Here is a 21668-nt window from a genome sequence, read left to right on the forward strand (position 1 = left end):
GTGGAATATGAGACTTTGTAAGAAAAAACAAACAAAAAAAATATATATTTCCGCTAACTTGGGCCAAAAAAATGTCTGAATGGAGCCTTAGGCTACTTTCACACTAGCGTTCATAGGTCCGTTCGTGAGCTCCGTTTGAAGGAGCTCACGAGCGGACCCGAACGCCTCCGTCCAGCCCTGATGCAGTCTGAATGGAGCGGATCCGCTCAGACTGCATCAGTCTGGCGGCGTTCAGCCTCCGCTCCGCTCGCCTCCGCACGGACAGGCGGACAGCTAAACGCTGCTTGCAGCGTTCAGCTGTCCGCCTGGCCGTGCGGAGGCGTGCGGATCCGTTCAGACTTACAATGTAAGTCAATGGGAACGTATCCGCTTGAAGATGTCACCATATGGCTCAATCTTCAAGCGGATCCGTCCCCCATTGACTTTACATTGAAAGTCTGAACGGATCCGCTCAGGCTACTTGCGCACTTGCGAAATTTTTCTAAGTTATTAATGCAGACGGATCCGTACTGAACGGAGCCTCCGTCTGCATTAATATGATCGGATCCGTTCAGAACGGATCCGATCAAGCGCAAGTGTGAAAGTAGCCTTACAGGGGGGTTGATCAATGACAGGGGGGTGATCAATGACAGGGGGGTGATCACCCATATAGACTCCCTGATCACCTCCATCATTGATCACCCCCCTGTAAGGCTCCATTCAGACGTCCGCATGTGTTTTGCGGATCCGATCCATGTATCCGTAAAAATCATACAGACGTCTGAATGGAGCCTTACCAGGGGGGTGATCAATGACAGGGGGGTGATCAATGACAGGGGGGTGATCACCCATATAGACTTCCTGATCACCCCCCTGGTAAGGCTCCATTCAGACGTCCGTATGATTTTTACGGATCCATGGATACATGGATCGGATCCGCAAAACACATGCGGACGTCTGAATGGAGCCTTACAGGGGGGTGATCAATGACAGGGGGTGATCAGGGAGTGTATATGGGTGATCACCCCCCTGTCATTGATCACCCCTTTGGTAAGGCTCCATTCAGACGTCCGTATGATTTTTACGGATCCATGGATACATGGATCGGATCCGCAAAACACATGCGGACGTCTGGAGCCTTACAGGGGGGTGATCAATGACAGGGGGTGATCAGGCAGTGTATATGGGATGATCACCCCCCTGTAAGACTCCATTCAGACGTCCGCATGTGTTTTGCGGATCCGATCCATGTATCCATGGATCCGTAAAAATCATACGGACGTCTGAATGGAGCCTTACAGGGGGGTGATCAATGACAGGGGGGTGATCAATGACAGGGGGTGATCAGGGAATCTATATGGGTGATCACCCGCCTGTCATTGATCACCCCCCTGTAAGGCTCCATTCAGACGTCCGCATGTGTTTTGCGGATCCGATCCATGTATCCGTAAAAATCATACAGACGTCTGAATGGAGCCTTACAGGGGGGTGATCAATGACAGGGGGTGATCAGGGAATCTATATGGGTGATCACCTGCCTGTCATTGATCACCCCCCTGTAAGGCTCCATTCAGACGTCCGTATGTGTTTTGCGGATCCGATCCATGTATCTGTGGAGCCGTAAAAATCATACGGACGTCTGAACGGAGCCTGACAGGGGGGGTGATCAATGACAGTGGGGTGATCAATGACAGGGGGGGTGATCAGGGAGTTTATATGGGGTGATCAGGGGTTTATAAGGGGTTAATAAGTGACGGGGGGGGGGGTAGTGTAGTGTGGTGTTTGGTGCGACTTTACTGACCTACCTGTGTCCTCTGGTGGTCGATCCTAACAACAAAAAGGGACCACCAGAGGACCAGGTAGTAGGTATATTAGACGCTGTTATCAAAACAGCATCTAATATACCTGTTAGGGGTTAAAAAAAATCACATCTCCAGCCTGCCAGCGAGCGATCGCCGCTGGCAGGCTGGAGATCCACTCGCTTACCTTCTGTTCCTGTGAGCGCGCGCGCCTGCGTGCGCGCGTTCACAGGAAATCTCGGGTATCGCGAGATGACGCGCCGATGCGTCCAGGAGGAACAAATCAACCACCTCCCGGACGCATCGGCGCGTTAGGCGGTCGGGAGGTGGTTAACTGCTAATATTATTCTGATATTTGGCTATGACATTTGAGGGTGTCCTAAAAAAACACTGTAAGTACAGAATGGCATCAAGCACTTTGTTTTGAGACGTACTGTATATACAGACGTGGACAAAATTGTTGGTACCCTTTGGTCAATGAAAGAAAAAGTCACAATGGTCACAGAAATAACTTTAATCTGACAAAAGTAATAATAAATTAAAATTCTATAAATGTTAACCAATGAAAGTCAGACATTGTTTTTCAACCATGCTTCAACAGAATTATGTAAAAAAATAAACTCATGAAACAGGCATGGACAAAAATGATGGTACCCCTAACTTAATATTTTGTTGCGCAACCTTTTGAGGCAATCACTGCAATCAAACGCTTCCTGTAACTGTCAATGAGACATCTGCACCTCTCAGCAGGTATTTTGGCCCACTCCTCATGAGCAAACTGCTCCAGTTGTGTCCGGTTTGAAGGGTGCCTTTTCCAGACTGCATGTTTCAGCTCCTTCCAAAGATGCTCAATAGGATTGAGGTCAGGGCTCATAGAAGGCCACTTTAGAATAGTCCAATTTTTTCCTCTTAGCCATTCTTGGGTGTTTTTAGCGGTGTGTTTTGGGTCATTGTCCTGTTGCAAGACCCATGACCTGCGACTGAGACCAAGCTTTCTGACACTGGCTAGTACATTTCTCTCTAGAATTCCTTGATAGTCTTGAGATTTCATTGTACCCTGCACAGATTCAAGACACCCTGTGCCAGACGCAGCAAAGCAGCCCCAGAACATAACAGAGCCTCCTCCATGTTTCACAGTAGGGACAGTGTTCTTTTCTTGATATGCTTCATTTTTTCGTCTGTGAACATACAGCTGATGTGCCTTGGCAAAAACTTCGATTTTTGTCTCATCTGTCCACAGGACATTCTCCCAGAAGCTTTGTGGCTTGTCAACATGTAGTTTGGCATATTCCAGTCTTGCTTTTTTATGATTCGTTTTCAACAATGGTGTCCTCCTTGGTCGTCTCCCATGTAGTCCACTTTGGCTCAAACAACGACGGATGGTGCGATCTGACACTGATGTTCCTTGAGCATGAAGTTCACCTTGAATCTCTTTAGAAGTCTTTCTAGGCTCTTTTGTTACCATTCGGATTATCCGTCTCTTAGATTTGTCATCAATTTTCCTCCTGCGGCCACGTCCAGGGAGGTTGGCTACAGTCCCATGGATCTTAAACTTATGAATAATATGTGCAACTGTACTCACAGGAACATCTAGTTGCTTGGAGATGGTCTTATAGCCTTTACCTTTAACATGCTTGTCTATAATTTTCTTTCTGATCTCTTGAGACAGCTCTTTCCTTTGCTTCCTCTGGTCCATGTCGAGTGTGGTACACACCATATCACCAAACAACACAGTGATTACCTGGAGCCATATATATAGGCCCAATGGCTGATTACAAGGTTGTAGACACCTGTGATGCTAATTAGTGGACACACCTTGAATTAACATGTCCCTTTGGTCACATTATGTTCTGTGTTTTCTAGGGGTACCATCATTTTTGTCCATGCCTGTTTCATGAGTTTATTTTTTTACATAATTCTGTTGAAGCATGGTTGAAAAACAATGTCTGACTTTCATTGGTTAACATTTATAGAATTTTAATTTATTATTACTTTTGTCAGATTAAAGTTATTTCTGTGACCATTGTGACTTTTTCTTTCATTGACCAAAGGGTACCAACAATTTTGTCCACGTCTGTACATGAAGGCTGCGTAAGAGATATGACAGAACATTTTTAAACAAAACTAATAGCAAATCTGTTGTTTTTTTAAAGTATATGCAAAGTGATAAAAAATTATATCGCAATGTCCATAGCTTTTATGGACCCATAATAAACTTTTTAATGAAATGTACACTTTGAAGAATCACAGCCACCTGGAAAGTTAACATGCAGCTATTATATGTGTCATAGAAAAGCATGTTAAAAGTTCAACAGTTATTTCAAATAAATTTATTGGGAATTCCATAATAATTGTATAGTGTGTAAAAGTATAGTATTTCTACCTGTTCTTGAAAGATTTTAGCTAAGGGAGCACAATCCGTAGACTTAATAAATGTCACTACATCCATCACTGTCCATTCAAATGGGTTACTTTCAAGGACCAGACACTCCTCTTCCTCTTGCTTCTTATCCTTTAGAATCAAAAAGGTCAGATATACAAAGCTATTAATCCCATTTGCTGTTAGCAAGAATATATGTTAATATATAAAAAATTACAACTATTTGGGTTATCTTGTATGCAAAAGTGGCACCAAAAATTTGTAATCTAACATCTTTGTGGAACATTATATTGCTTACATCTTTCTCACTTGTGGTGTTGACCTCTTCAGCATAAGAAAAAGAACGTGTTTTCCGGACTCTTCTTGTCCTCTCTGCTAGAGGTGCTCTGTCAGACCCAATGCTGTTTCTCAGTGTTACTGCTCTCCTTGGACGTATAGAAGGAACTTCAACAGAGGAAGTGTCAGTATGATCATCACGTACTTCAGAACTTGTTTCCTCACTTCCGGTATCATCTTCAAGAACATCATCTTCTGCACTCTCCTATTAACATTGTACATTTAGTTAAAAGAAATAGGATTAATAAAACAAAACTACTGTGATATAAACTCGAAGAAAATTACCCATATACCGGTACTTAAATTACTGTTTTATAAATGTAATAATTATCATTTCTATGGTAAAGCCAGAATGCCCTTGTACTACTAGTTCCCTAAAGTAGTTCAGTGCTGTCCTTTTCACACAGTGGAACATTTCTCTAAATTTACCATAATTTACCGAAATTATCTGAGTATTTACCTCTACACCATTACATTCCCATCTCAGACAATGGGGGCATATCGCTATATCGCAATGAGAACGGAGCGGGGAAATGAACGGAGGGTGCACTGCACATGCACAGCCACCCTCCATTAATTTCTATGGGGCCGCCGATAAATAGCCGAGCGCTGGCTTGGCTATTTCCGTCTGCCCCATAGAAATGAATGGGAGCAGGGGCCGCGAACTTGGTGGTGAAAAGACCCTGGGAAATCCGAGGTCCTCCAGCCACAGCTCTCCCCGCTCCTTTTTCGTTGTAGGTGCGGGTCCCAGAGGTGGGACCCGCACCTATCAGACAATGGGGGCATATCCTAGCGATATGCCCCCATTGTCTGTGATGGGAATACCCCTTTAAAACTTGGTTAATAAGATAACTGATGAAACTAAATTTTAGGAACTATAATTTCCAATAACAAGCCCTTGGCACAAATTTGCCATTTCTAAAATTGATTTTAAAAAAATGATTGTGGAAAGGTGCAAATATGATGTTTCCAAATGAACTGATCGGCATTTCACATGTTTTGTTCACATCGTTCTTATATTTATTCAAGTAATAAAATAAATGTATGGAAAAAGGAAGCAAAAGCCAAATATCTTAAAATTATTTGATCTTAAAATGATTTATTTTTATACAACTTAGAATTTAATGATTTAGAATTCCTTATTTTCCATACCTCAGCAGAGCCAACTGGGCTAACATCAACCACTGATGTACGTCTTTTCTTTTGTACAAAAATAGATTTTCTCCTTTTTCTGCGTCTTGCTGGTTTGGTCTGGGTATTGTCTGCTGCTTGTTCCCCAATAGGAGGCTTTGCAATCTTTTTCCTCTTTCCATAATAATAAGCTGCAGTAAAAACAGTAATGATTGGCAAGACAAATGTACAATCGTATATATGTTCATATTACTAGTCCTAGTACTTCAGAAAGCGTATTTCTTCCTTTACACATCCTTCACATGTACAAATGTTAATGCCATGTGCTTTAAGTGTTTTTCATGGTATTTGTTACAAGCGTTTTTAGTGAGGTTTATTAGTTATGTAACATCTATAGCTTTTTTTAAAGTCCTATACAGAGACCAATGGGGAGAAAATGCTAGGGAAAAAAAATCCACAAATGCCCCCAAAAATTTTTGGGGGGTGATTTTAAATTACACTGTAGAACTATAAAGTAGAAGTATAAAGTAACACCTGGCTTTGGCATGTTTTGAGCTAAAAACACTGTTAGGGCTCATGCACACGGCCGTTCCCGTATTGCGGCCCGCAAAACAATCTGGAAGGTGCGCAACGGAGGCACAGGTTTCTCTTTGTGCCTCTGCACCACAAAAAAATAGAACATGTTCTATTGTTTTGCGGTGCGGATAGATCACGGACTCATTCAAGTTGAATGGGTCTGGATCAGTTTGCAGAATCCGCACAGATGTTGTCCTGCATTGGGGACTGCAAATTGCGGTACTCAATGCACGGAATGGCTGAGCAACGGCCGTGTGAATGAGCCCTTACAGAGATGCTGCAAAATGCTCTGTGTGAATCCAGTCTTAGGGCATCTTTACACAGTCAGTGTTTGGTCAGTGATTTCCATCAGTGATTGTGAGAAAAAGCCAGGTGCAGGTCAAAAACACACAACAGATGGAAATCTTATCTCTGTGTATCCTCCACTCCTGGTTTTGGCTTACAATCACTGGTCAAACACTGACTGTGTGAAAGTGGATTTATACTTTCCCTCTCTTTAGAATGTTTTCCTTTGGCTATAAAATTGCATTAAACTGCCATGTGTGAACCTTACTCCCAGAACCACATCTAATTTTTAGGAAAGAACTCAAACAGTTCCCATTTCAAAGCTTGCCAGGACTGTGCTAGGAAATAACAGAATATACCAGCTCTGCCAATCGCTGGCCTCTGCAGTGAATAGCACCAGCCAGTGACTGGGTCACTATGCATTCCCTGGTATTTCCTGTGTGTCAAGATGAAACAAGGAAGCAGCAAGGACCAGGTAAGCATCCCCATTGGAAAAAAAAACATTTAAAGAGGACCTGTGACCTCTTATGACGTCTGCTTTAGTAACTACAGTACTTGCATTCCCCATGTTTTGCCATTTCTTTATTATTTCTACTAGATAGTTATTAGCAAATTACTAGTAGTTTGCAACTAAGTTTGATCTTGGTATTACCAGTTTTGGTGTGGGGGGGGGGGGGGGGGGTGTTGCTGCAAAATCTGACAATAGTAGTACTGATTGGATAGTGTCAGATTGCGCAGAGGCACACTATCTGGAGCTTCACTGCAAACTGGTAGCAATTCAATCATAACTTTGAGCAGGGATAATAAAGGAATGGAGTCATAAGTACAGATGCTCCAAAATTTTCATCACAAGGGTAATGCAAGTACTCACTAAACTAGTTGACAGGTCATCTTTAACACATTTGTTTGCTATTTACGATGTATTATAATAAGATTGCAATTTTTTTCTAATCCAGTCTCTATTTCCTTGTAAAGAAAACTGCGTTCCCCAAATAGGAGCCTCATTTTTTAGCTAACAAATAAATGGTTGATACTTTATTTTATTGGACTGTTCTTTGTGTTAATATGTTAAAAAAAAAAGTTACAAACCCACAAAAATAAATGAGATCTGTAAAACACTGGTCACAATATATACATTTTCTATAAAACTGAGTGTATAGAAATAATAAACTTACAAGTGCGAATGCGCCCTGCAATTGGTAAAAAGGCAGATTAGCTTCCTCTGTTTATAACAGGAAAGCACTAAGTACTAAGGGGGACATTTACCAAATCAGATACGTCAGTTTTGTGTCTATTAAAAAAAATTTGCTCGCCATGGCGATTGAGGCATTTTCTGCGACACTTGGTCACATTTTGCAACATTTTGTGAGCCTCGCCACTTTTCAGAGTGGTCTATATTTAAGGGTCAAAAATAAGTTTAGCATTGAAGAAAAAAGGATGCGGTACTCAAAAATTATTTACCATAATTATTCATAAAAATATCGCCCAGATAGGAGGGATATAAAAGAAACAGGCCTGTTGCATCTCCACACCAGGCAACCCTCTCGTGTACTTTTACATATAAAGGTGTAAACGACCTTGCTATCACGCCAAATATATTATTAAGGTGCACCATTTCATAAAGTTGGTGTAGACACGCTAAGCAAAGACAAACGTAAAAATGACACAAAAACAACAGCAAATGATAAATGTCCCCTTAGGTATCTACAGTAGATTGTTACTATTGTATGCTGTGGGATGTGCTTGTAACACATAATTAATTGCAACCTAATTCACAGAATAGATCCCCTAAATAGACCTATTAAAAGCTGGTGCACTGATAGTGTTCATAGACATTCTGTGACTGCTCCTCAGCCCAGAGTCAATAAAATATGAATAGTTTCCTGTGTCTGTAATTGTTTGTGGTCCTAATGCACCTGTCATCCAGCTGGAGATGATACATGAATTCCAATGACTGAAGAATGAATGCCTTTAGATACTTACTGTATTTGGTTTTCGTATGTATCGAACAGTTTTCTGGACATATGTCAGTAACCAGAAATGGACTGAACAAATTGGAGCAACATTCCAATTTTGCACACACTTTGCGACAAAAGTCTGTAACCTGATCTGATGTTCGGACAATCTTCACAGTCGCCCTGTAGGTTTTACCTTTGTATCTGGAGGGGATACAGACATGAAATGCAGACATTACTTTCTCCATTGTTACACACCTCCCTGCTGCTCTCTTGAGAACCATTTTCACATGGATGGGATTTCCCGTAATTGCCAATTATACCCCAGATCACCAGTCAGCTGTAGAAATCAGATATGGCAACACAGGTAATAACTGAGTTCATTGGTTCTGTCACACTAAGTTCATTTGTTATGACTGTGATCCTTGATGTAGTATCTATTTCCAATCAATAACCTTCTCCTGAATGATATATTTTCTACTCTTCTTTAAATCTCCAGGAGTGTTTCACATGAAACAGGAGGCAGACGATTATTAGGACAAACAATATGAACTGTACAGTATTCATATATACATGCTGGGTGTCTTCTTGTGAACCCAGAGATGCAGAAAAGGTGGCAGATGTGTGCCAGAGCTCAAAGAACACATATGAATTAAAGGACAATGGCATTTTTTTTTAGCTTTATCCACAGTATGTCAATGCAGTTTTATAATTATAAACCAACAACCAACATCTTCTGCCACAGAAAACGAATGTGATTGTAACAGCTCTGTTAATAAAAGCACTGCAATTTATGTTGCTTTCTTTGCATGCCATCAACTATGCACTGTATAGAAGGAGAAAAGCAAGGCTGTGTGGTCTTGTCATGTCAAAAATACTCTGTCCAGGATACCATAACTAATATGAGAGCACAATCAAGTACTTGACATCTTAGGAGTTAGTTGGCTGTTCTTTAGATGTAAGCTTCACCCTGGGCAACTGTTTGCTTTTATGGTCCCCATTTATTATCTATATATCTCTGTATCTAATATCTATCTATCACTACCTCCTGGAGTGATCTTTATGTAGTTGGCTGCTGGCCCACTGAGGGATCAGGCTAAATCATATTTAGGGACAAGGCAAGATCAGGGCAGGCAGACAATAGGCAATCCGAAGAAAGAGTATGAGGTCAGGGCAGGCAGCAAAGGGTCAATATGATAATCAGGCACAGGTCAGGTCAGACAGCAGAGAATCTGACTCAGGAATTGGGCAGAAGTCAGTACATGGGCACACTAGAAGGGCGTTTTGCAGGAGCTAGCAAGTTATAAAAAGTTACGGGGTCATTTATAATGCTGAAATATGCCTAAATTAGGCATATTTGAGGCACAAATTGCAGCACAATGCCAGGTCTAAAAAAGTGGGCATAGTGTGGGCAGGGAAGGAAATGGGCCAGCTGGCCTGTGTCATTTACCATTTTCTATGTCTGCTTCAGGCGTAGAAAAAGGTTGGCACTTCTTCATAACTTCGGTGATCCACTGCCACCGATGGGGCTTTATTAAGACCAGCATATAAAACACTGGTCCCTAATAAATGTGCCTCTTATTGCCGTAGGCTGGGGAAGAGTGTGTGCGTGCCGGCTCTTTAAGCTGCAGAAGGTATGCACCCTATATACAGAAAGAAGAGGCCTTAGCCAACAAGAGGCAGGCTGAAGCCTGCCAGCGAGAGACATGCAGGACTCTGGCAGCCGGGTCCAATGTTGGAGGGCAGAGGAGGGCCAGAGGTCCTGGAACACTGAAGCAGTAGCAGTGGCAGCAGCAGGGTATCTGGATCAGTGGCCGTGCCTGCCTGGCAGAGAGGGAATGTGGCGCGCACAGACCACCAATATAATACCTGGCCCCATTTATTACAATGCACACAGTCAATATGAGAACAGAAAAAAAAAATTATGTCTCAAAGTTTTTGAATATTTTGAATTTATTTCGGTGTAAGAAATCTTTAAATGAGCTTGATGTCACTCATTTCCCAATTCCCTTTATTTGAGGTTAGTTTTCTACTATGGACTATTTAATCCTGGTTGAAAACACTGATATAGACAATGTAAATAAAATATAGTAAAGCACTTGATATTCCTTCAGCCGCATAACTATTACAGACCTCGACAAAACCTTTCTGAAAACTAAAGAAAGTTTGGCAGGAGAAGTTTTGTTTAGTTGCTGGTAGTTCTAGTCTAAACAGTGATCTGCTGCCCAGAAACAATGCAGCTGCATGGAGACGAGTTGTATGTGGACTAGAACTACCAGCAACTAAACTAAACTTCTCCTGCCAAACTTGCTTTAGTTTTCAAAAGGTTTCTGTTGAGGTCTATAAAAGTTATGCTGCTGAAGGAATATCAGACACTACTATATCCAGATTACGTCTCTGCAGACATCCCTTATCTATGCAAATAGATTCTGCTTAAAGGGGTTGTCCCATCTAAGACACTGGGGGCATATCGACAGGATAGGTGCAGCTCCCACCTATTGGACTTCCACCTATTCTAAGAACAGAGCCCGCAAAGTCCCAGAGGGCGCATGGGCGGCCAACCTCCATTCATTCCAATGAGAGTGCCGAAAATAGTGCTGGCTCGGCTATTTCTGTGAGGCCCATAGAAGTAAATGGAGCAGTGGCTGCACTTGTGTGGTGTGCTTCCCACTCTTTTCAAAGGGACTTCTGAAAATAGCTGAGCATGCTGGGATATGATTAAAAAAAAAGCCAAAGTTTTATATAGAATGGGATGGAATTATAAGGCATGGCAGCTCGTCTACTATATTTATATACTTATCAGTATCAATATGAAAAAGAACGTATAGCCAAAAAGACAGACAAGAAAATCATGTCAAACTGGCTAACAAGAGTAGTTTCATGTGACTATTATATAGGTCTGAGTTCCAAAGAGGTACAAATTGTGTACTGAAATTTATACTAAAATTTCTAAGCAGTATAAACAGTCAGACAGACAGATAAACAGATAGATAGATAATAAATACAAAGAACAAGGCAGCACTCCAACTTCAGGTGAAAAGGAGATGACCCAATGTATTTCCCAGGCAATGTTTCGGCCCACTCAATGATGCCTTTGCCAAGCCTTGTTGCTTGACAAATGCCTCACTGAGTGGGCCGAAACGTTCCCTGGGAAATAAATTGGGTCATCACCTTTTCACCTGAAGTTGGAGTGCTGCCTTGTTCTTTGGATTTATCATACAGTGGAAGAGACGCCTGCCTTCCCTGAGGATTTGCACCCTATTCACACCATCTAACTTTGCTGCTGCTTTTTCTGTGTTTGTAGATAGTGTGAGGCAGGGACATGCCTCATGGTTGTTAGGGGAGATATATGGCAGGATTTGCTGTGTCTTCCCTCAGAATCGCCAGGTCTGAAGAAAGACCAGGTGCAGTAATCACCTGGGGATAAAGGAATCCTAAGAGTGAGAGGGGGTGGGGACTTGCACACAGAAGGCTGGAGTGGCTCTGTGTGGTCTGAGCCGAGAGGGCTGAGAGACCTCTATCCCCAAGGAGACATTGTTGTGGGAGCAGCCAGGAGGCTGTGGGACATTGGCTGACAAAGCTGCATGGGTTCACAGGGTGTGGACTGTGACTTAGGTGAGTCAGGAACGTCATGTTTAGTCAGAGCCCAGCCGGGCAGGTGTTTATTTTGTATTTATGTTTGGTTTGCTGAGGCGCAATAAATGCACTGTTTGGACCTGAAACCTGGTGTCCTGAAGCCGTATCTGTGAGAATGACCCCGGAGAAGAGCTAAACCCCCACAATAGATACAGTTGCAAGAAAAAGTATGTGAACCCTTTGGAATGATATGGATTTCTGCACAAATTGGTCATAAAATGTGATCTGATCTTCATCTAAGTCACAACAGTAGACAATCACAGTCTGCTTAAACTAATAACACACAAAGAATTAAATGTTACCATGTTTTTATTGAACACGCCATATAAACATTGACAGTGCAGGTGGAAAAAGTATGTGAACCTATAGACTAATGACATCTCCAAGAGCTAATTGGAGTGAGGTGTCAGCCAACTGGAGTCCAATCAATGAGATGAGATTGGAGGTGTTGGTTACAGCTGCCCTGCGCTATAAAAAACATACACCAGTACTGGGTTTGCTTTTCACAAGAAGCATTTCCTGATGTGAATGATGCCTCGCACAAAAGAGCTCTCAGAAGACCTACGATTAAGAATTGTTGACTTGCATAAAGCCGGAAAGGGTTATAAAAGTATCTCCAAAAGCCTTGCTGTTCATCAGTCCACGGTAAGACAAATTGTCTATAAATGGAGAAAGTTCAGCACTGCTGCTACTCTCCCTAGGAGTGGCCGCCCTGTAAAGATGACTGCAAGAGCACAGCGCAGACTGTTCAATGAGGTGAAGAAGAATCCTAGAGTGTCAGCTAAAGACTTACAAAAGTCTCTGGCATATGCTAACATCCCTGTTAGCGAATCTACGATACGTAAAACACTAAACAAGAATGGATTTCATGGGAGGATACCACAGAGGAAGCCACTGCTGTCCAAAAAAAACATTGCTGCACGTTTACAGTTTGCACAAGAGCACCTGGATGTTCCACAGCAGTACTGGCAAAATATTCTGTGGACATATGAAACCAAAGTTGAGTTGTTTGGAAGAAACATACAACACTATGTGTGGAGAAAAAGAGGCACAGCACACCAACATCAAAACCTCATCCCAACTGTGAAGTATGGTGGTAGGGGCATCATGGTTTGGGGCTGCTTTGCTGCAGCAGGGCCTTGAAGGATTGCTATCATTGAAGGAAAAATGAACTCCCAAGTTTATCAAGACATTTTGCAGGAGAACTTAAGGCCATATGTCCACCAGCTGAAGCACAACAGAAGATGGATGTTGCAACAGGACAACGACTCAAAGCATAGAAGTAAATCAACAACAGAATGGCTTAAACAGAAGAAAATACACCTTCTGGAGTGGCCCAGTCAGAGTCCTGACCTCAACCCGATTGAGATGCTGTGGCATGACCTCAAAAAAGTGATTCACACCAGACATCCCAAGAATATTGCTGAACTGAAACAGTTCTGTAAAGAGGAATGGTCAAGAATTACTCCTGACCGTTGCCCACGTCATATCTGCAACTACAGGACACGTTTGGTTGAAGTTATTGCTGCCAAAGGAGGTTCAACCAGTTATTAAATCCAAGGGTTCACATACTTTTTCCACCTGCACTGTGAATGTTTACATGGTGTGTTCAATAAAAACATGGTAACATTTAATTATTTGTGTGTTATTAGTTTAAGCAGACTGTGATTGTCTATTGTTGTGACTTCAGGTCACATTTTATTACCAATTTGTGCAGAAATCCATATCATTCCAAAGGGTTCACATACTTTTTCTTGCAACTGTAGATAGATAGATTCAGATATAGCAAACTTTAACTTGACATGGCATGTGATGTGTTAAATGCCAATTTCAAGTCTGCTTCATATGTAGATAGATAGATATGAGATAGATAGAGCAGAAGCCATCTCTAATATAATTTTTTATGTAGAAAGATAAAGTGTAGAGTAAAAGAGTAAAGTGTTGTGCGCTGTGAAAAATTACCCACTCTACTCTGAATTGTTGTTTTCATGTTTTTGTCCTTTAAACACAAATAAATGAGCTGCAGATTGCAGAAATGGCCACTTCTGGGTTTAGCAAATGATCCCTTTAGTGTTGCTAGGAGATTAGAATTTACGGAATAAACTCTGCCCAGATGATAAGCTCCTTACAGTAGACTGCATAACTCAGTAAAATGATTTAGAATCTATTTAAGTTGCAATTAGATCTGTCATTGAAGACTGTAAGAAACATAGTAATAAAATGCAGCCTCTACAAACAATGCACAGCTACATTAACAGAAAGGAAACACTTCTACTTTACATTCCAGCAAACCGTAATATTGCTAAATTATAATGCGGAGAACATCTCAGGTGCTGACATATATAATGCCTTCATTTAATGTAAAATGCTGCTAAGTACAGTCAGAAAAAAGGTAGCTGGCAGTAAAATGATCTTTCTACCCATTTTAGGTAGTAAGCATAATTTGTGTTATACATTATACTTATTGTGGAGTATTTTTTACATTGTAAATTGTATACTAAGAAAAAAAAACACTGGTAATATTCATGAAAGTTCTAAAAACACTTGTACATACATAGCATCTCCCTGGCCCTGGTAGGTTTCACAGCTAGCACCCCAAGTGTGTACCAATTACCTATAGCCTTAGGTACATTCAAACCATACCCCTTTCCTAGAAAGCCACTCCCCTTACCGCTTACACACACATTTTTGCCGGGAAAAGCATAAAGTGGTTACAATCGTGTATAAAACACTTTATAAATGCATTGTAAAGCATGTACACCAGTTCTTATTTTTTTATTTGGCTAAAATCTGCCAAAAATCTGGCGCATTGTCAATTGTAAATCTGCCCCAATGTCTGTTCCAAAATGAAAAGAATTGGACGGAGGCCATTTAACTACACACTACTACTTGTATGTAATGCATTTTCCTTCTGCATAATTCGATTATATATGGATTGCACATTGAAATGTATTCATGCAGTTATATAGTTTATAAAGAATTTTGTTTATTCTGTAATATTAATCCAGCATATTACAAGTCAACACAAGTAAATCCATGCACAGCAAGCATACATTCATCACTATGTCATTTGTAGAAATGTGTATAAAAATCAGCAAATACTATAAATCTGTCACAAACTGTCACCTACACCGTAAAATGCATCCTATAAAATATCATTAATGGACTGAGCTGTTTTCAATAAATGTGTCATAAAACGTACTGCTGGCATGGTTTCAAGTGGTCTCAATGAGCCTGGCAATTGTAAAACGATATTGCAAGCAAAGGATTACAGATGAGTAAATCACAGATAAGATACTTAAATCCTATTAAAGGATATTATCCAGAAACACCTATTAGGAAATGGCATTATTAGCAGTAATCAGGAGAGTTTCATTAAGAATAGGTCATGGTAAATTAGTTTAATTAGCTTCCCTGACAAATCTAAATGTGGCTCAGACAAAATTGACAATTATTTTTTTTTAGCTTTAAGAACAAATTAAAGATTAGTAGAAAAAATACTGTCAACACATCTCTCCCATGTGTAACCAAGCATATGACATTTACAGGTGGTCTCTTCATATCTATAGGGGTAAATTACAGGAAATTGAGGGCTGCTTTTTGTAAGAGATTAAAAATTCTGAATAACAAGGTCACCTTTACTGAGTAATTCATCCACATTTGCTGATCCTTGACCTATTCGGTATATGCTGTGCCCCCTTGGTGTAGGAACACTTGAAGGCAAAGTACTAAGAAACATGCTCAGCGCATTATTGATCCAGTGAGATATCTGACTGTCATTTCCTGGAGTCGGGAAGTCACTGGCATACTTGAGAATCAAAACTGACAGCAGCTGCTTGGAAAATACTTGGCAGATTGCCTCTGTTTCATTTCAGTACATTCCATCTACTAGTAACCAACTAAACAGACAAATTCCATAGGCAAAAACCTGCTCTTTCTATTATGAGACCTGAACAGTTATGTCAATCTAGGAGAATAAAGTAAAATATGTCTGTTGCAGACTGTCCATATGCAATCTGAAATACAAGCCACTTTTAAATATTTCTATTGTAACCAGCATGGTGGCTCAGTGGTTAGCACTGGTGCCTTACGACGCTGGGGTCCCAGGTTCAAATCTGACCAAGGATTAGAACCTAGTGAGTAGGTTGTGAGCGCCATTGGAGTCAGCAAGTAATGATAATGTCTGTAAAGTGCTGTGGACTATGTCAACACTATATAAGTAGGTAAAAGAAATAACAAAATAATTAAAAGAGGCATTAACATCACCTTGCATATTACATAAAAAGTAAATGAACACTATAATAGTTATTCATTAAAAAAGCCATGCTCTCTCTGCTCCCCTCGTTAAAAAACTGATGGACATATGTCCTTTGAAAGTATATAACATAAGACAATAATAATCATCAATAAATAAAATATCCCAACAGAAAACATAAGAATAAATCCTCAGAGAGATCACCCAAACCACATAAGTAAAGCTGGCCATACATTTTCAGTAGCTGTCCGCCAAATGCTCCGTTGGCCCATAGCTATCCAACACACCACCAGCATGTTTTCAATGAGACACCGGATACCTTTGTTGGTTCATCGTCACTGAGAACAAAGGATCAAGCGAGTTGAAATTCAACATGCGAGTCTGCATGGTGAAGAGCGATGGCATTAGCGATCACTCCTTCCGATACTGTGGAGGAGATTGCTTCATCACCTCTGCTAATGAGCAAGCTATTGCCAAGAAGGAATGCTTCCTTGCCAACAATCGCCTGCAAAATTGACCCATGTAAAAGAGGCCTTAGGCTACATGCACACAAACGTATTTGTTGGCTCATCGTCACTGAGAACAAAGGATCAGGTGAGTTGAAATTCAACATGCTCAGTCACCCCCTTCCTTCACATTTGCAAATCTCACTTTGGTCAAGCATGTCACACAAATTAGATGGTCAGCTTTTCCTGCTTTTGTATGACCTAAAGGTCCAGATATACATTAGACTATGTCAGCCAAACCTCTCAACAGATGATTTGATGTTGAGGGAGAAAAGGATCAGGCGCATTGAATTTTAACACTGGGGAGATAAGCCAGTGACAGTGTTTGTCCAACAGCTCTTTAAGATATATGGGAACCATAAGCCTAAGGGACCTAATACCCCCAGCAGTGGTCATGTGTCTTCCAAGCTTCATGTGACCCAGTGATGTGACATCTGGGGTCACTGCTGTGGCCAGTCATTGGTTGCAGCGGTACATGTTATGCCTGTCCATGCCAGAGGGGATGGAGCACTATGAATGGAAGGATCTGGAACCAATTGACAAGAAACAGGTACATAAATATGCTTTACTCCACAGGTCTGGCACTGAGGGGGGACCTAAAATTTGTTTAAAAGGTGGAGAACAGCTTATGTGACCAGGACAATTGAACTGAAAGCAAAGTGAGGCATTAAAGGGCCCTTTACACGGGCTGAGAAACCACCAGATAATCGCTAATGAATGCTCATAGGAATGCTTGTTAGCGATTATCTAGAGGTGTAAAGGTGCCGCTGAATACCTGATGAACAAGCGCAATGCTCGTAAATCGGGTAATTGCATAATTCCTGTGGTCACAAAAATCGTCCTTTGCAGGCAGATCGTACTGTGTAAACAGCCTCTGCTGCTGGCAAACAACGAGTCTGCATGGTGAAGAGCGATGGCATTAGCGATCACTCCTTCCGATACTGTGGAGGAGATTGCTTCATCACCTCTGCTAATGAGCAAGCGATTGCCAAGAAGGAATGCTTCCTTGCCAACAATCGCCTGCAAAATTGACCGATGTAAAGAGGCCTTAGGCTACATGCACACGTATTTTGTTTCTGTTTTTTTTGCAGATAGGATGCAGACCCATTCATTTCAATAGGTCCGCAAAAAATGCGGACAGCACACCGTGTGCTATCTGCATCCGTATGTCCGTTCCGTAGCCCCGCAAAATAAATATAACATGTCCTATTCTTGTCCGTTTTAGGCATTGTTACAATTGATCCGCAAAAAAAAATGGATGGCATACGGATGTCAAACACATACGGTCGTGTGCATGTAGCCTTAAGGTGTGGTGTACACAACCATATTACAGACCTTGGCTTCAGTCGTATGTTTAGGGCCACTGTAATCTGTAAGATCATGCTAATAATAAGGCTTTCCCGATCTCACAGGACAGGATCTATAGCGCTGTAGTGTGGATGTAGGCAAAGGGGGGCTAAGGCTCTATAAGGATACATGCAGTCTGGTTTCACATATGTTTCTACCAACAGTTACTGTAGTTACAATTAACAATTAGCAATAAAAGGGCAGCATGTGTGATTAATATGCAGTGACAGCTAATAAAATTCCCTGTACCAAAATCTAGCTCCATTTTATAATGGAGTTTACAAAGACCCTAAACGCAAGTTTTACTAGTACTGTAACTATTTCATAGGTTTATGTTGGAACAAGTCTGCACACTCTTTCGAGGCCGAAAGGTACAACTTGATCAGCAGTGAGTTAGATGGCATATAAAGTGCCCGTATTCATCAGATCGGTCTCATCTTAGCATACCCCTGGCAGCATGTAAAGGCTTAAATACTATGGCATTCCTAGATGTGGGTGATCTGCTAACAAAGTGCCTACTAGAATATTACATTAAACAGAAATGAGTCCTAATTTGTATGCTAACATAAGTCTACCACTGAAATATCTGACCTTCTATCTGAGAAGCTCTAGCAGTCCATTAATACATCAGCCCAGTATGTTCTTGGATTACTTGTCATTGTTTAAGCAGAAGTCATTTGTTCTCAGTGCGCAAGGCTGAAGCACCAGTAAGAATAATGACCTGTGTACATTTGCAAAGGATTACTTACTTGGCTTTAAGTGTTTCTTCCTGGAAATTCCATGATGTGTCTTCCACTAACTGTAACTCTCGTAAGACCCGTCCAGGTTTGTAGGCAGCATTAATTACCATACCGAGGACCTGCCACAAATATATAGCAAGTAAGTATCTGTACTGCGGCCAGCTTTACCATATAAAAGAGCATGTGTTTAAGTGCAGCACTGGGTTTCATAATATGGAACAAAAGACAGTTGGACTTTTTGCAATGATACATTTTACACATTATACATCTTTTCTGTTTTAATCAATATCTGACTTAGTTTACTGAAAGATCTTTAAGCAAGTGCTCTTTAATGCTTTATAGCCTAATACTAAACGAGGACATGGCACTAAAATAACAAGCAGCACTGACTTAAAATGTGAAATGCAACTCTAGATGTGGGGATTTCTAACGGGGTTCTCCTTAAAGGAAAATCAATCTTCATATAGGAGACCCTGCTTGAGACCGCAGGTATTAGACAGAATGGAGAACTGTAGTTATCATATTAAAGAGGTTATCCCACAAGGTAGATGATAAATATAGGCTCACAGGGGATCCCCAGTAATCCTGAGAAAGGGATGTCTTCAAGTTTCCTCTCTGAATGGAGCGGTACTGCGCATGCCTACTTGTTGCTTCTTTCACTTCGAAGCGACTTATGTAGACAGTATTCGGTCAGTCCTGTAGACACGATTGGCAGCAGTAGAGCGAAATGAACACTCCCACTATATTCAGATCTGAAACTTGGGGAATACTCATTCTCAGGGGGTCCTAGTGGTTGGACCGGCATGATCGGGTATTTTCATCTATCCTGTGGATAGGTGATAAATACTTTTCGTGGGATAACCCCTTTAAAAGAGTTGTCTATGATCCCTTTAAGATGGTGTTCTAACACAATACAAAAGGTTTTCCATGGCCTGCAAAAACCAAACTAAACAAAAGTATGTCCAACTCACCAATACAGGAGTTCTGTGCATTTCAAACATATCCCGGTCCCTGCAGGAACTGGCTTGGGATGCCGCTCAGCCAATCACTGGATAAGATGGGTCTTTGATGCAGCCAGTAATTGGCTGATCGGCATTCCCAGTCATTTCCTGTCAGGTCGAGAACAGGAGCAGAAAGTGGAGCTCAGCATGGACCTGGGACCATCAAAATTTCAGTAGCAGCGGATTGATGATGCTCCCTTATTCTGTTAACCATTTTCAGGCCACAGTAGAGCTTATGCATTGTGCTGGAATACTCTTTAAACTTTTAAACCTTTGTATTTTCCCTGAAGATGCCAGTAATAGCTGCTCGTAATTTAAATAGAGCTTTTGTCAGCAGTCGGCTCCCAGAATAAGGTAACCACAATCAGTACCTGTAATGTGCTTATAGCACTTATAGCACCTGCAAAGCAGAGGATTTGTATTCCCTGGGTTACTATAAGATAAGCTGCTTCAATTGTAATATTGTAATTTTATTAGTGTATGAATTCCTAATATTTTGAGTGTTTCCCAACTTTTGTCACAGTGTCACCTTTCTATTTTGGAAGCAGAACATGGACATGACTTTCTAAAGATCAAGCCGCAGGAATCAGATGAGATGTGACATTTGGGAGATGTAGGATACTACAAAGTTAGCAGAAAAAAGTCCACTGCCACCACTCATTTATAAAAGCCACGCATTAATACACTGCACGTTGTTTGGTTGGAGGTGTTTTAATCAGTTTGCTGCCAGATCTTTTCCTTTCATTTGCATCACTGAGCTATATTGTGCCGTAGAGAAACTTATTTAGAGTTCACTACCTTAGTAGACTAATCTGCTGGCTGAGAAACGTAAACTGAATCTACAAAGTACTCTAATTAGGTCATAAATTTCATAGGGCGTACTGCGAATATTTCCCAAAGCAAATGTAGTATATTTAATTCATGGGTGAGTGCATCTAAACCAATTACATCAGTATGCTGTTTAGACTGGCAGTCACTATTCACTAAGAGGCATCTGTTAATTCATTTTTATTGTTGTTTCAGCTTCTAGAATGAAATGAACATCTTAATAATGTGATAATACAATGAGGTGCAGTAATAACATGAAAACGCCAAACTGTTCAGACCAAAATTATAACCTTAAACTTCAGCTGCTTGTCTTTTTCTGTAAAGTTGGGAAAAATGCTATCCAGTTAATGGGCAACTGGGCGACAATATAGCCATTACAGCTCCTACGGCTGTGTCACTTATCTCCTGCTGACTTCTGGATGGCAAATCTGCCAAGAATGCAGCAATATAAGAATCAAATATATTTTGAGACAGATTTTCAAATGTTTAAAAAACCCAAGAGACTACCCATGTGGGAGCTGTAGTGACAAATCATTTTAGTTGTTACCCAACGCTCCCAGAAAATGATATCACTAGGAAACAGCTAAGTAGACGTTTTAACATCTCAGCTGAAGAGGACAACTCAAACGTCTTGTCATAATTATTTTTCTGGGAAATTCTCTTTAATATAATAGTGCCCAACTGGCAGCATGTGCACGGCCAAGCACTGTGTCCAAGTGAACATGTTTTCACGTCCTCTGGCACAGTAGGAGGTTGTCACAGTTAGGCTAGTTTCACACTTTAGTAAATTATTCTGGCAGGCTGTTTCGGTAGAGGAATATGCTACGAGTCGGCATAGATTGGAGTACTGCCATACACCATTGACTATAATGGGACCCAGCTGTGATCTGGCCTGTTTCTGGCATTAGTGCAGG

General features: G+C 41.1%; 1 protein-coding gene across 11 annotated transcripts in view; it reads right to left on the reverse strand.

Moving 5' to 3' along the window:
• The window catches only part of SFMBT2 (Scm like with four mbt domains 2), a 263727-nt gene that overhangs the window by 9769 nt on the left and 232290 nt on the right, over positions 1–21668 (reverse strand). For all 11 annotated transcript variants that reach the window (XM_044280033.1, XM_044280032.1, XM_044280036.1 and 8 more), the window contains 5 exons: positions 18935–19044; positions 8470–8645; positions 5647–5816; positions 4457–4699; positions 4162–4290 (listed from right to left, as the gene is read on the reverse strand). In XM_044280033.1, coding sequence (XP_044135968.1) covers positions 4162–4290; positions 4457–4699; positions 5647–5816; positions 8470–8645; positions 18935–19044 — 828 coding nt within the window. The remainder of the gene's footprint in view (positions 1–4161; positions 4291–4456; positions 4700–5646; positions 5817–8469; positions 8646–18934; positions 19045–21668) is intronic.

The sequence above is a fragment of the Bufo gargarizans genome, chromosome 2, assembly GCF_014858855.1.
Source record: "Bufo gargarizans isolate SCDJY-AF-19 chromosome 2, ASM1485885v1, whole genome shotgun sequence".
NCBI classification, from domain to species: Eukaryota; Metazoa; Chordata; class Amphibia; order Anura; family Bufonidae; genus Bufo; species Bufo gargarizans.